Source organism: Trematomus bernacchii, unplaced genomic scaffold, assembly GCF_902827165.1.
Source record: "Trematomus bernacchii unplaced genomic scaffold, fTreBer1.1, whole genome shotgun sequence".
In the NCBI taxonomy this organism is placed as follows: domain Eukaryota; kingdom Metazoa; phylum Chordata; class Actinopteri; order Perciformes; family Nototheniidae; genus Trematomus; species Trematomus bernacchii.
This window is the reverse complement of record NW_022988159.1, coordinates 1,097,695-1,112,564: the sequence shown is the minus strand read 5'-3', so window position 1 is coordinate 1,112,564 and position 14,870 is coordinate 1,097,695. Positions and strand designations below refer to the sequence as shown.

The 14,870-nt window shown below is 40.0% G+C and overlaps 1 protein-coding gene across 1 annotated transcript in view; it reads left to right on the top strand.

Annotated features, from left to right (window-relative positions):
- Positions 1-4,474: 4,474 nt before the first annotated feature.
- The window catches only part of serpine2 (serpin peptidase inhibitor, clade E (nexin, plasminogen activator inhibitor type 1), member 2), an 18,171-nt gene continuing 7,775 nt past the window's right edge, over positions 4,475-14,870 (top strand). The window contains exons 1-4 of the mRNA XM_034122250.1: positions 4,475-4,711; positions 7,374-7,652; positions 10,002-10,229; positions 12,028-12,225. Coding sequence (XP_033978141.1) covers positions 7,385-7,652; positions 10,002-10,229; positions 12,028-12,225 — 694 coding nt within the window. The 5' untranslated portion in view covers positions 4,475-4,711; positions 7,374-7,384. The remainder of the gene's footprint in view (positions 4,712-7,373; positions 7,653-10,001; positions 10,230-12,027; positions 12,226-14,870) is intronic.

Sequence of the window (14,870 nt, the reverse complement as noted above, 5' to 3'; positions counted from 1 at the left end):
TCAACATGTGTCCCCTCTTCTTCATGTCTCTTCTACATCAACATGTGTCCCCTCTTCTTCATGTCTCTTCTACATCAACATGTGTCCCCTCTTCTTCATGTCTCTTCTACATCAACATGTGTCCCCTCTTCTTCATGTCTCTTCTACATAAACATGTGTCCCCTCTTCTTCATGTCTCTTCTACATCAACATGTGTCCCTCTTCTTCATGTCTCTTCTACATCAACATGTGTCCCCTCTTCTTCATGTCTCTTCTACATCAACATGTGTCCCCTCTTCTTCATGTCTCTTCTACATCAACATGTGTCACCTCTTCTTCATGTCTCTTCTACATCAACATGTGTCCCCTCTTCTTCATGTCTCTTCTACATCAACATGTGTCCCCTCTTCTTCATGTCTCTTCTACATCAACATGTGTCCCCTCTTCTTCATGTCTCTTCTACATCAACATGTGTCCCCTCTTCTTCATGTCTCTTCTTACATCAACATGTGTCCCCTCTTCTTCATGTCTCTTCTACATCAACATGTGTCCCCTCTTCTTCATGTCTCTTCTTCATCAACATGTGTCCCCTCTTCTTCATGTCTCTTCTACATCAACATGTGTCCCCTCTTCGTCATGTCTCTTCTACATCAACATGTGTCCCCTCTTCTTCATGTCTCTTCTACATCAACATGTGTCCCCTCTTCTTCATGTCTCTTCTACATCAACATGTGTCCCCTCTTCTTCATGTCTCTTCAACATCAACATGTGTCCCCTCTTCTTCATGTCTCTTCTACATCAACATGTGTCCCCTCTTCTTCATGTCTCTTCTACATCAACATGTGTCCCCTCTTCTTCACTGTCTCTTCTACATCAACATGTGTCCCCTCTTCTTCATGTCTCTTCTACATCAACATGTGTCCCCTCTTCTTCATGTCTCTTCTACATCAACATGTGTCCCCCTCTTCTTCATGTCTCTTCTACATCAACATGTGTCCCCTCTTCTTCATGTCTCTTCTACATCAACATGTGTCCCCTCTTCTTCATGTCTCTTCTACATCAACATGTGTCCCCTCTTCTTCATGTCTCTTCTACATCAACATGTGTCCCCTCTTCTTCATGTCTCTTCTACATCAACATGTGTCCCCTCTTCTTCATGTCTCTTCTACATCAACATGTGTCCCTCTTCTTCATGTCTCTTCTACATCAACATGTGTCACCTCTTCTTCATGTCTCTTCTACATCAACATGTGTCCCCTCTTCTTCATGTCTCTTCTACATCAACATGTGTCCCCTCTTCTTCATGTCTCTTCTACATCAACATGTGTCCCTCTTCTTCATGTCTCTTCTTCATCAACATGTGTCCCCTCTTCTTCATGTCTCTTCTCATCAACATTTGTCCCCTCTTCTTCATGTCTCTTCTTCATCAACATGTGTCCCCTCTTCTTCATGTCTCTTCTACATCAACATGTGTCCCCTCTTCTTCATGTCTCTTCTTCATCAACATGTGTCCCCTCTTCTTCATGTCTCTTCTACATCAACATGTGTCCCCTCTTCTTCATGTCTCTTCAACATCAACATGTGTCCCCCTCTTTCTTCATGTCTCTTCTTCATCAACATGTGTCCCCTCTTCTTCATGTCTCTTCTACATCAACATGTGTCCCCTCTTCTTCATGTCTCTTCTTCATCAACATGTGTCCCCTCTTCTTCATGTCTCTTCTTCATCAACATGTGTCCCCTCTTCTTCATGTCTCTTCTACATCAACATGTGTCCCCTCTTCTTCATGTCTCTTCTACATCAACATGTGTCACCTCTTCTTCATGTCTCTTCTACATCAACATGTGTCCCCTCTTCTTCATGTCTCTTCAACATCAACATGTGTCCCCTCTTCTTCATGTCTCTTCTACATCAACATGTTGGAAAGAGACTCTGAAAGTTTCAGGAACAAAGATTCTCTCTCTTTTTGTCCTGATCCATTTATATAAAAACCTGTCTGAAAATGAGCTGATCAGATTTTGGCCACTTTGTGATGTCATAACGATGTTTTGGCTTGTGTAACCATTAGCCAATCACCAACCAAGGTAACCCCCCCACCTTATTACCTGAATCTCCTCCTAGAGCACCGTTGAGTTCTTTTTAACCAAATATCTCTCAGATGCCCCTTTCACACCAACGCAACTCCGGTTCAAGCTCCGTGCTAGAGCTTTTCTGGTTCAGAACCGGTTCTTCGGTTTAGCGCCGGCTCTTTTCACACCGCTCAGAGCCCGACTGGTGCTGCCGCTGCTGCGTCATGACGTCACAGTTTACGTCGCTGAGTTTCTCCCCAACGCCGGAGCTCACCTCACAATAACAACGGGCCGGGGACTGCGTTGCTTTTAATCATACGAAGCCAGATTAAATTAAATAACGACTTCTCCAACCTTATACTTTTCTCCAGAGTGCCGTGGTTCATTGTTTATTAATGTGTTTCAGCGGCATTTACCGACCGCTGCAGTGCTGGCCGGCTGCTCTTCCACGAGTGTATTCTCCCGTTAGCTCCGGGTTAGCTCACACGGCTCTAAAGTATTCACTGTCTGACTGTCACACAAGCAGCTGATACATATCCCCAGTTCCCCTTAAGTGAATGTGTGTCAGTCTGAATTGACGCTGTTTGGTGTCAGTCTGAATTGACGCTGTTTGGCATCACAACGCTGTTATGAAAGTTTCTCTGGTATAACATGGGTGATGTTAGCATAGCAACCGAAGCTAAACTGACTACTTGCTAAGCAGTTTTCTACAGGCACTTTTTACCGACGTATTTTTCATTATGATTCTACTTGTGATAGTCGGACATGACAACCTGTGCAGCCCATGTATTGATTCCATCCGATAGCTGCTATAATAACAACAAACAAAACGTCTGCCTGCTCTCCACAATGATCAATAACAGCGAACGGATGGTCAAAGTAAGGTACAAATAAACAGAATCACACGAAGCCTGGTTAGTGTTGCCTGACTTTATAAAGTGTGTTTTTTTTAACAAGTGTGTGGTTGCGTTCTAGTCACTTTGCTCAGCACTACTGCTTGTTACAACTTTTATTTGCCGTACTCGCCTTAAGTGTTAGCTCAGGTTAATCTCGCCCCCCTCCGACGTAAGCGTGACGTATGCGGTTCTTGCTTCTAGACGGACAACTTTTTGGTGCTCGAAACGAACCGGATTCCGGAGCTATGACCGCTGCTCCGCTGCGGTGTGAACAGGAAAACCCGGTGCTTTTCAAGCACCAGCACCGAACCGGCCCTGAAACACCGTTGGTGTGAAAGGGGTAAGAGGGGCGTGGGGAGGGGCTCCTTATTTTCATCTAAAGTAACAGACAGAGAATCATCAGAGACAGGTTCTGTATATATCTGAGAACTATAATATATTGATGAAAAACAGTATAATAGGGGACCTTTAAATAAAAGTATAACATTATATTTTGTTAATTAGAGATCTGTTCAGGAGCAATGTGATATTAAAGCGACAATACTTTGTAGTCCGGTAGTGGAAGTACACATTTTTATAGAAATAATGCTTGTATTTGTGCTCAATGTAAAAGTGTGCAAATCAATGCAAAACTGTTAATTGGAGGCTTTTAAATGTTTTCCATTAAATGTGACTTTACATAACTAACATGACTGGTTTTGCACTATACAAACACTTAGCCAATTACTTAATTGACCCGTTTTTTTTGGGTTTAACATAGACAACTGTATTTCATTTGCTTATAGTTATTTGTAAAAGTAATGTTGTTTCTGTAAATATGTGGAAAAAAGCTCAAATACGTATTTATTCAGTATGTTCATATGACAATGTTTGTGCTGTGTATGTTTTAATCACTGTTGACTGGTCAGTTGAAAGAAAAAACATGTATCAGTTGTTTTTATTGTATTGTATTTATCGTGTTTTAAAGGTGGGGTAGGTAAGTTTGAGAAACCGGCTCGAGATACACTTTTTGTTATATTCCATGGAATGCTCTTAACATCCCGATAGCAATGAATATCTTAAGAGCTTTGACAAAAAATCCATAAAAAAATGTAGTCTGTGGAAGCCGTAGCACTGTAAAAAGCACGACCAATCATCTGAGCCGGCCCGGCTAAAATAACTGGATGGCCTACCTGCCTGTCAGCCTTCCATCTGTGCACAAACTTATCTCGTGCCCTCATTGGTCATGTGCGCGTTCGTGTGTGTTGGAGGAGGGGCTCTGTAAGGAAGTGGCAGATTTTTTCTCACAGCCGGTTTCTCCAAAATTACCTACCCCACCTTTAAATTGGGCATGTTTGTCTGTCAATATGTTTGCTTTTTAGAAAATGTCAGCACTAAATATGCCTAAATACAGCAACAACATGTAAGCAAAAGGTTAAATTATTAAAAGTCTAAAACAGTTTTTTAATATTATTTTTGTTAACGTTAATCGACAACCTGTGGGTTTTATTTTGAAGAGTCACCGGAATCACTTATCGCACTATTTTGTTTTGAACGCAGACTCGCTTCTTGTTCGGTTGTACTTTGAAGGCGGAGTTCAGTCGAATAAACTCCTCAGTCTTCTTCTCTCTGAATAAACGGTGCAGTCACTTCTCTATTCCACAGGAAATAAACGTTGTTTTATATTTCATCGCGGAAGAAGATTTATTCCTCGTTTTAAAAGTATCAAGCGGAGTGATACACTTTCACAGTTTCACCTGCGGGAGGAAAACAAAGTCACCTCGTGATAGGTAAGTTAATAAGGACTGTTTTTGTTAACCTTACTGTGACATTAAAGGCAATTTATGTACTAAAAAGGGTCTAAAACGTTCAGTGTGTAATAGTTAAAGTGCACTTCACACGCCCATTGAGCTCCTTTTTTATTCAGCATTACAAGGTGCAGGGTTTTGTATGAGAAAAGCATGGTGGTGTTCACAAATGGCTTTTTGTTATTGGTGCTACTTCTCCATTTCTGTACATTAAACAGTGAGAAACACGTCATAAATATTAACAAACACTACCACCCACTCTCCGCGTGTTGTGCATCCTACTACCACTTATATTTGAGCAAAATTACTCTATTTTGGTCAACTTTCCTGCAATTTTGCCATCAAAAGAAAGCAACATAATTAGCCTCCTGCAGCTGTGAGTGAATAGACTCTATGTATTGTCTCAGGAAAAGTAAAGTCACCCAAGATGAAAGGAATTTCCTGGTGCATTATTCTAACAAAACCCGTTGTAGATTATACACAGTCCCCAAACAACTGCATATTGTGTATCCTCTTTTAAACTATTTGTATATTTGAACTAAGTCCCATTTCCTCTTATTGTGTCACCTGAAGAAAGCTTGGGAACCAGGGCTTAACATTACAGCTTTTATTCTAACAAATGCTCACTTTTTTTGCACAAAAAAAAGTATTATTAGTACAGGAGTTGAAGTAATTTTGTAAAACAAAGTCGATTTAATTGCCAGATTTGTATAAATGGAGTTTGGGTGGCCATAAAACGAACTGCGTGTCATTTCACTGCCATTTTTTACCCCCCGAAAAATCTGTGAGATGTAACTGGAAATCTAACCAGTAAATCCACTTTAAAGCATGATTACATGTCCTCTGAAGCAGCACACTACATCCCTTCTCCCTCATTGGGGTGCAGACTAGTGCTGCATAATGTTCCTAAAGTGCTCTGTAATTGGTCTAATTTCAGTCCGAATGAAAGAAGAGCCCAGTGTCAGTGAGTAAGGTGTTTATGTGAAGATGGTAATCAAACAGTGAGTGAGTAAGAGTTAGTCAGATCCTGCTGCTCTGTTTATTGCCTCAGGAAAAGCAAAGGTTTCTGGTGTGCCATGATGAGTCAAGGAGAGGAAACATACTGGACTTTCTTTAAAGGAAACCCAATTATACAAAACAATAAAGCTTCCTGACCAAAGTGCTGTACAGGGAAATGAATAAATACACAAATCACACGGAATCAAACTCGCTTTAGATCGTTACATTTGAGATGTAGCTGGACTAATCCTCAAGTCCTCAACATGTGACCTCTAGTGGTTCCTCAAAGTTACTGCAGGAAGTCCAGGAAATGAAATTTTATAAGATAAGAGGTACTTTATTGATTCCAAATTGGGAAATGTTTGCGTTGCAGCAGTATTAAAAAAACAAGGCGTTGCACATAAGTATAAATTAAAGAGTAGAAATAAACAATACTAGAATTTAAACCTCTCAAAATGGAATTAAAACAGCATTAAAAAGTAGAAAAACATACAGTAGACAGTGAAGATAAAAAACAATCGATACACTTTGACAATAAAACACTATTGAAAGGTTTATATCCAAAAGATTTTACACAGCATTGAACCTTTTCGTTGCATCCTTCCTTTCTATCAAGCCACTTTGACGCCTAAACAGACGGCTCTAATCAGATTCATTTGACTCGCATTTGGATGACTTGCTTGGCCTCTGATGGTGTTTGATATGGTGCTATGTGCGTTTACTCCAAATACAATAACACACTTTTCACACGTTCAACAAAGAAAACCGGCCTTTACAATAGTCAAAACAACTCAAATAAAACTGTCTTTCTTTCTTTGTGTAGGCTTGTATAACTTTCACGGGAACATAAACTGTTAAAATGTCGGTCTCTTTAGGGTCTGCCGCTGGGAAATGTAGTCCTTTCATACGGTCTTCTTGACTACAGACATCACTCATCATCGCCAAAAATACGGGCTCTAACAGACCCCATGAAAACCGGTGCAATCATGTCAGCCAGCTACCCTATAATTAATGTGAAGCATCAATTTGTCACTGTTGCTACACCGTGTTATTTTCCATTTCCATGGTTTGCCCATCCTCAATCTGGCACTATTTAGATACAGCCTTTTTTACATTTCAAATATCAGTATTGTATGCATCAAGGTATGTTTTTACCTGACACTTTAGGCTGCCTTATTCATTATTGTAGGTTTAAAATATACCCTGAAGTACTTTTAAAGACCCAATTAACAATTAGTAGATCAACAGAAAGATAATCGCCATCAATTTAGATAATTGATTAATCATTAAATTCAGTTTTCAGGCAAAAGTGTTAGAGAATGATGCTCAGCCACTCAAAAATGAAGATTATTTTCTACATCTCTTTCTCAGTTTCATATCGTATTGAATACATTACAGTGGACAAGAAGCAAGATGGAAATGTTCTCTTATTTTCTAACCGTATTTAAACCAACCAATTAATCGATAATGAAACCATTGTTTTCTGCAGTGCTTGTTTTTATGAAATCTGTTGTTTTTTAGATGTCTTGTAACGAAACTCAGATGTAAACAACAATGTGTGTCTGCTAGAGAACAAATCAACAGATGTGGTCGTTGTTGAATCAAAAAGCGTCTAATATTACATTTTTTGTGTGTTTCCTCCTAGGTGCTGCAGAGATGAAAATGCACCTCTCACTGTTGTGCCTGTGTGCACTCGCGTTGACTGCCGTAGGCCATAAGGGCGTTCAGTCCCAGGCTCTCACTTACGCAGAACGTGGCTCTGATTTGGGCATTCAGGTTTTCCAGCAAGTAGTCAGTACCAAACCCCTGGAGAATGTGGTGCTCTCCCCCCACGGTGTCGCCTCCATCCTGGGGATGTTGCTGCCTGGAGCCCACGGAGAGACGAAGAAGCAGATCCTGAGCGGTCTGCGATACAAGAAGAACGGTAAAGACCCTTTTTTGTTGGTGGTTTTAGTGTCGTGTGCTCAATGGCTATGATGAACGGAAGTATTTTGAGGCTCCCCCAACAACGCAACTTAAGGTAAACTCAACAAAAACAGAGAAAGTTCTGCTGATAAAATGGATTGTCTGCCAGTGTTTTAATATTTCAATTTGGTCCATTAGCCCTTCACATGAACTGAAGTCGGTGCAATCAGATGAGCCTTCAAATACTTAGTTTAAAGGGACTCTAACCCCAAAATACATTTGAAAAAAAAGTGCTAATTATCAGTCTAAACCGGAAGTTTTTAAAGTGAGAGGCTCCAATTAGAGGAAAAAACACACACAAAATAGCCTAAATGTTTTTGATTTGGTTAAAGGTATAGTTAAAAATACAGTTGTTTTTGGTAATTTTACCGTTTGAAACTAATGAAGGCCTTATGACAGACTTTAGACAGAAATATTAGCCGAGACTTCTAAAACACAAGATCTACAGTAAAGTGTTTAGTTTAGTTTTGCCGAGTTATTGGCCGTAGACATGTCTGCCTCCTGTCCAATATAATGTGATTGGATCATGGAGGTATAAAGACAACTGGATACAGCGTCCGAGGCAGAGACCGTTCATTCCTGTAAGAGTTGCTCAGTGGTAAATGAAGACAATATGAGCGACTGTAGATTGAACAAGTTAATATCTTCCTTAAAGAGCATGTGCACTTCAGTTCTCCCATAAGCCTATGATCTCCCGCTCTCTGCTTAGTCAAATGAATGGAGAGAGAAATAACTCTTGAGTCGGCTTTTAGTGCAAATTACAACTTTTAGACCCTACTAATTTACACAAGGGCTATACAAGTGATTGTACTGGGTAGTTTATTTGGCAAAAAAAACGTAAACGCTGCTTTTACAGAGGTCTCATTCCCAATGTAAGTCAATGGGAAAAGGTGTTTTTTGGGCCAGAGTGACGTCACGGACTATAACGGGAGTGTAGTACCACTATTTGGCCATTACGGAAATTTGCTTCAACTGCCTGCTCACTTCCTAGGGGTTTGGATAAGATGGCATGTCTAAAAATACATTTCCAAAGACCTTGTTATAGCCTCTTCTTAACTCAACTGTTTGCACACGGGAGAAGTTTGTCTTCTGGGTTGGGCTTTCTGGCAGAAATAGCCTTAGGATTACTAGCTGTCTTAGTTAGTTTGAGGAAAAGATTATGGTTTGGGTTCAAATGTCTCCACAAAACTCTACAACTCACACTCCAAAAAAAACAAGATATTTAGCACTACTGGCCAAACCTTTATTATTGAAATAGGCAGACAGTGTCCACACCTTTAAGAGCAGGCTGAAGACTTTCCTCTTTAGTACAGCGTACAGTTAGGACTGGTTTTAAACTCCCTTTTTAAACATCCTCATTGACCCTTCATTATTGTATTCTAACCGTATTTGTGTCATTGTGTTTGTAACCATTCATTGGTATTTTCACATTTATCTTGTCATTTTACTATATTATCATTCGTGTTTGTTGATTTGTGAAGCCCTCTGAGACAAATGTGTTTTGTGATATTGGGCTAAATAAATACATTTGAGTTGAATTGAAAATCATAAATAATAACAATAGAGCGGTGCAGGGGTGACGTATTTACCAGGAAGTAAGCTGCTGGTTCCCTCGACACAAAGCGATGGGATTTCTCCATAGGATTTTGGAAAATAGCTCGAAATAAGATCTGTGGAAAACAAACCTGTTTGATAAATGCATGTTTTGTTCAGCCGGATAATCTACACATGTCTACCCTACTTTTATCATTTTCAAATCATAAATCTAATGTCCAGAAGCAAAATGCTAACGTTATGCTATAAAGGAACTACAGCCGAGTACAGCAGCACGACTTCAACGTCACGCCAACTTCAGATCCATATTCAAACATACAGATTCTAAATTGTACGAGTTGAAGCGTTTGTTTGAACAGTTAGCAGGAGGCAGGGACTTGCTTTCAAGCAGAACAGGGCAAACAAACTTAGCGGAATGTTTACGTGTTCGGCGTAATGACGTACAACGGCCTCCACAACTTCTGTAGTCCTATTCAGCCACTAGGTAACAACCATCGTTTTTCAGACACGTCAACTCTTCAGAAATCACCAGTGGGGTCACTGCTGATGGATTTAATATCGTAGAACAAAACGTGATCCGTCTCTTCAATGTGTTTCAACCACAGACCTTATTTCAGCTATTTTCCTAAATCCTATGGAGAGATCCCATTGGCTCTGAGACGAGGGAACAGGAAGTGGGGAAATGCTAACTCACCTCCTGGTTTTAGGACTCGTCACTGCACCACTCTATTAAACATGTACTTTCTGTGCTCAGGCCCGTACAGGATGTTGAAGAAGCTTCACAAGACGTTGATAGCGAAGTCCAACCAGGACATCGTGCTGATAGCTAACGCCTTGTTCAGACAGCGGGGCTTCAGCATGGAAGAGGCCTTCCTGTCCTCCAACAAAGCAAACTTCCAGTGTGAGAGCAGAGCGCTGGACTTCAGCAGCCCCAACGCAGCTGCAGATGAAATCAACCAGTGGGTCAGCAATAAGACCAAAGGTAGGAGACGTGGATTAACATAACAGCTGTCTGATAATATAACATATTCTTAAATAGCCCTTTGTAAAAGCAGGTGTGAGAATATATCTTTACATTGTTATATATCATTCTTTGTTAAAAAAACTAAGAACATTTCATAGTGCCAGGCAGTTTTGTACCAATGTTATTGTATTAACTCTGACACTAAGGGTCTCTCCATCGATACACTCACAAAAGACAGAGTTGTGTGGTTTCCATCGCCCTCTTTGCATTCAGTTTTTGTATTGATATTTCTTTAATTTTCATTTGCAAGAGATTTACAATGAAGGATTTTAGTAAACGAACGTCTGGATCTTAAGAAGGGCTGGGAACAAAAATGATATATCCTCACAGTATCTTTGACCAAATACCTGGCATGGATATTATGATGATATTGTAGTGATGACTTTGGGTACACTATGACATTTTTGATAAATAACCATCAGTAATGTTGATACAATGGGCAAGGCAAATGTATATCACTTCACTCTAATGCAGCCTTTGAAACCAGGAATAGAAACACTTTCCCTTCGATGTATCACCATATCCAACATTTCAGACGATATCTAGTCTGTTAACATGACTTTCATTACATTTCTAAGCCTTAATCTAAAGTTATCAGAGAAACAAGCTGAGGAAATGTTCGCAGCAGCCTATCATCATCAAGGAAACACAGATTTGTTTTAACATTAAACTGCTTTATTGTTACAGGATGTGTTCACCAAGTCTGTTTGTTTTGGAGAGGAAGAAGTCTCTGCAGATTACTTGGCTTTTTAGTAGAAACATCCTGAACAATTAACAATAAAGTTATCCTAACCAATGCAATGAGAAACGCTACTTTACCAAACCCACGTCTTTTGCTATTAGTTTGAGACCCCTAGTGGTAGAAAATGGCACATTGTACATTTAAGCCCTATAGAGGCGAAGTCCCTCTCTTTCCGGTGGAACCTCATGGGACATTATTTCGGAAAATTATGTATTGAAGTCAATGGGGAGAGAAAGCGTATCTTTCGATCCCGTTTGAATTGTGCCATGAATGACACATATGATGTTTGTCAATCTTAAATAATAATTTCCATGTCAAAAAAGTCACAGTTTGTCGTAAAAATGTTGAAATATAAGACTATGAAAAATACGCAACTAGAAAGACTACAAATCCCAGAATCCGCCTCATTCTGAAAGAAAGAAGTGAAATGTGCCAACGTGACGGCCGTCTTGGTGTGTGGTGCGAGATGGGAGATGTAGTTCATTGAGCGGTTTCACACACAAACAACTTCACAGTTTTACGACACATTTTAATTTTTTTGACTTGCAAAATTATCCAAAAATCCACGGTTTTCTTAAATTTCTGATCGGATTGGCAAAAACTTCACAATTTGTATTGACCGCCATTCAAATGACAGCTTTGTTATCCCCCAAAAGTGGGCGGAGCCGTCATTTTTGCCCGGAAGTGACGCATGTGTTACTCTCATGTATACATCAACATGTGTCCCCTCTGTGTAAAGAGACTCTGAAAGTTTCAGGAACAAACCCTCTCTCTTTTTGTCCTGATCGATTTATATACTATATTTAAAGGAGCTTTAAACCCAAAGGCCCTTATACAGTATACTAACTGGCAAGTCCTTTTATAGTTTGTTTGTGCATAAAAGCAAACAAACTCCACTAAACTGTGGTCAATTTGATGTCCTAATATGCTGCTGCATTTTTACCTCGTCCTCTGTGAGACTTCTTTTGTCTTTTCTTAATATAAAAACTGTTCTCGTGTTGCATACCTCTGCAGGTCACATCCCCAGCCTGATCAAAGCAGACATGTTGGACCCGGCTCTCACTCGACTCGTGGCTGTCAACGCGATCTACTTCAAAGGTCTGTGGAAGTCCCGCTTCCTGCCGGAGAACACCAAGATGAGGCCCTTCACCGGGGGGGACGGCAACATTTACAAAGTCCCCATGATGTCCCAGCTCTCTGTCTTCAGTATCGGTGAGTGCTGGTGTGAGAGAGGTTTCTGTGTGAAGCTCCCCATTTAAATATCACTGAATAGAGAAAGTAGTCAGGTTTTTCCATTGATGTCAGAGACTTGCTTACAATGGTTTGGATGCTCTGTGATGCCGAATAGGAGATTATTGATTACATTTCACCACTAAATGACATTTGTGACGAGGTGTTTTAGAGCAATAATGAGAGGGTGAGACTCTGCTGTAGCATTTCATTCATACTCAGATATACAAAGCAATGATTAGAACATTTGAAGGAAAATCACCTTTTTAACTTAGCTTTTTCTGCATTTTGATGCTTTTTTGGAAAACAAATTGTCTTCAGACTTGCTCTCCACGTTAGTATTTTGTGACCATAACGGCCCGTCCACACAGCGGCGTGCGTTGAAGCTTGCTCCATTTTTTGGAATATGAGGAAATGACCTGCGGTGTGTCTCTCCCAGCATACGCGCGGTTTGATTGGCTAGCGCTTGCACTGACAGATTTGCATACACGGGATTTGATTGTCTGACGCTTCCACCGAAGCTTCAGAAGCTTCAAAAGTTTAACATTTCTCAACTTTTGCAGCGAGCCACGCCAGCAAAGCTCCGCTTCGCTTCCCACAATGCAGTTTGGCGAAAAGTGACGTCAGCCCATTCAAGTGAATGGTGAAGCTTTCAACGCACGCCGCTGTGTGGACGGGCCGTAACTGTATGAAAGCCAAAAAACCCAGTAATGATTTAAGAAGCCCTGCGTTATGTACTCAATATAATCGTATGAGTATTATTAATATGATGCCAATATCACTATTTATTTGTAAGTATCATGGTGTATTTGGACAGCACTAAATCAAATCAAATCAAATCAGGTTTTATTTATATAGCACATTTAAAAGCGATTTTTGGTCGAGCCAAAGTGCTGTACATGTAATAAAAACACATTCCTACAATCACAATAAACGACAATAAATTACAACAGATATATATAAAAAACAAAATAAAAATAAAAACACAAGGAAAAGTCAGGAGTCGTGCTCCGCTCTAACTAGAAAGCCAGAGAGAATAATCGCATATTATCTATTATCCTACCAGATCAGAAGGTTATCATTTTACATTTGATAAGTGATAGCTACTGTAAGACAAGTTAGATTACACTTCATAGTACATCCAATCCTTAACATTTTATTTTCTATCTATATCCAGAGGAATTCATTCTATATAAGAGGCCGTCGGCATTAATGAGCAACATATCTTTTAGGACATGTGGTATTTTATTGTGTCTTTAGTGATACTCTTTTACACATCCAGTGACACGAATTAGTGGGCTTTTCATATTTGAATACAGCCGAGTCGATAACTTGTAAACTTGTATATTATCTACTCGCTCTGTGTTACCTTAAGTTCTTGTAGGAAACCTTGTTTTATTCCGCTGCTCTCACAGTGAATGAAGAATGACAATCAGATAAAAAGTGTTGATGAATTGAAGTTTAAGATGAACTAAACTACATCAAAACATTGCATTACATTTAGCTGACGCTTTTATCCAAAGCGACTTACAATAAGTGCATTCGACCAGGAAGATACAAACTAGAAGAAAACAGAATCATATAAGTACATCAGGTTTCATAGAGACAAAACATTTCAAGTGCTACTCAACAGGCTTTAGATAAGCCAGTCCTTTTTTAGTATATAAGTGCTTTGTTAGTAATTCTATCGCTCGAAGTGGAGTCGAAAGAGATGAGTTTTCAGTCTGCTCCGGAAGATGTGTAAGCTTTCTGCTGTCCTGATGTCAATGGGGAGCTCATTCCACCATTGTGGAGCCAGGATAGCAAACCCACGTGTTTTTGCTGATGGGAACCTGGGTCCCCCTCGCAGTGCGGGTGCAGCGAGCCGTTTGGCTGATGCAGAGCGGAGTGCACGTGCTGGGGTGTATGGTTTAACCATGTCCTGGATGTAGGAAGGGCCAGATCCATTCACAGCATGGATTTAAAAACTCTTTTGCAACTCGTGCAGTAAAAGCCAAGTCTAATTTATTCAGAGGTATGCTCACTTTCACTCAAACCGTACTCTTTATAAAACTTTGGATTTAACTTGTGCAAGTGATTATCAGTCGTTGGAGTTTCAAGTTTTTTTTAATAAGTAGTTTTTCTTGTTCTCTTGCATTTCCTTCCTTATGAACCTTTTCCACAGTCTATACTTTCAATATGTTGTATTGTTTACATCACTGTTTAACTCATGCATTGTCCAAAACTCCACAGAGTGTCTTTAACTTTAACATGAAGTCATATATTTCTTTAGAATAACCACAGCTTGTACCTTCCTCAATAACTTCCAGAAAGACGGCATCAACAAGTCTGCAGATTTACAGCTTTAATTTAGTTTGTTTTTTATAACGTTATGTCCCCCAGCCATTGCCAGTTTGTGACTCATGGTTCAGCTTGTGTTGGGAGGAAACGCAGGCGTAGACATGCCACATGGGTAGGATATTATTTAGTCCGGTGTGAAATGAAATGACACACTCGCTAGTTTGTCTATATTTAGATGAGAGCTGTGCACAGACTCTCACTCAGTGCTGCTCTTACACTCAGGACATGTCGTGCAGACATTCGTCCTGCTGTGTGTTCACTGCTGGATTTCTGCACCACACTTTGCT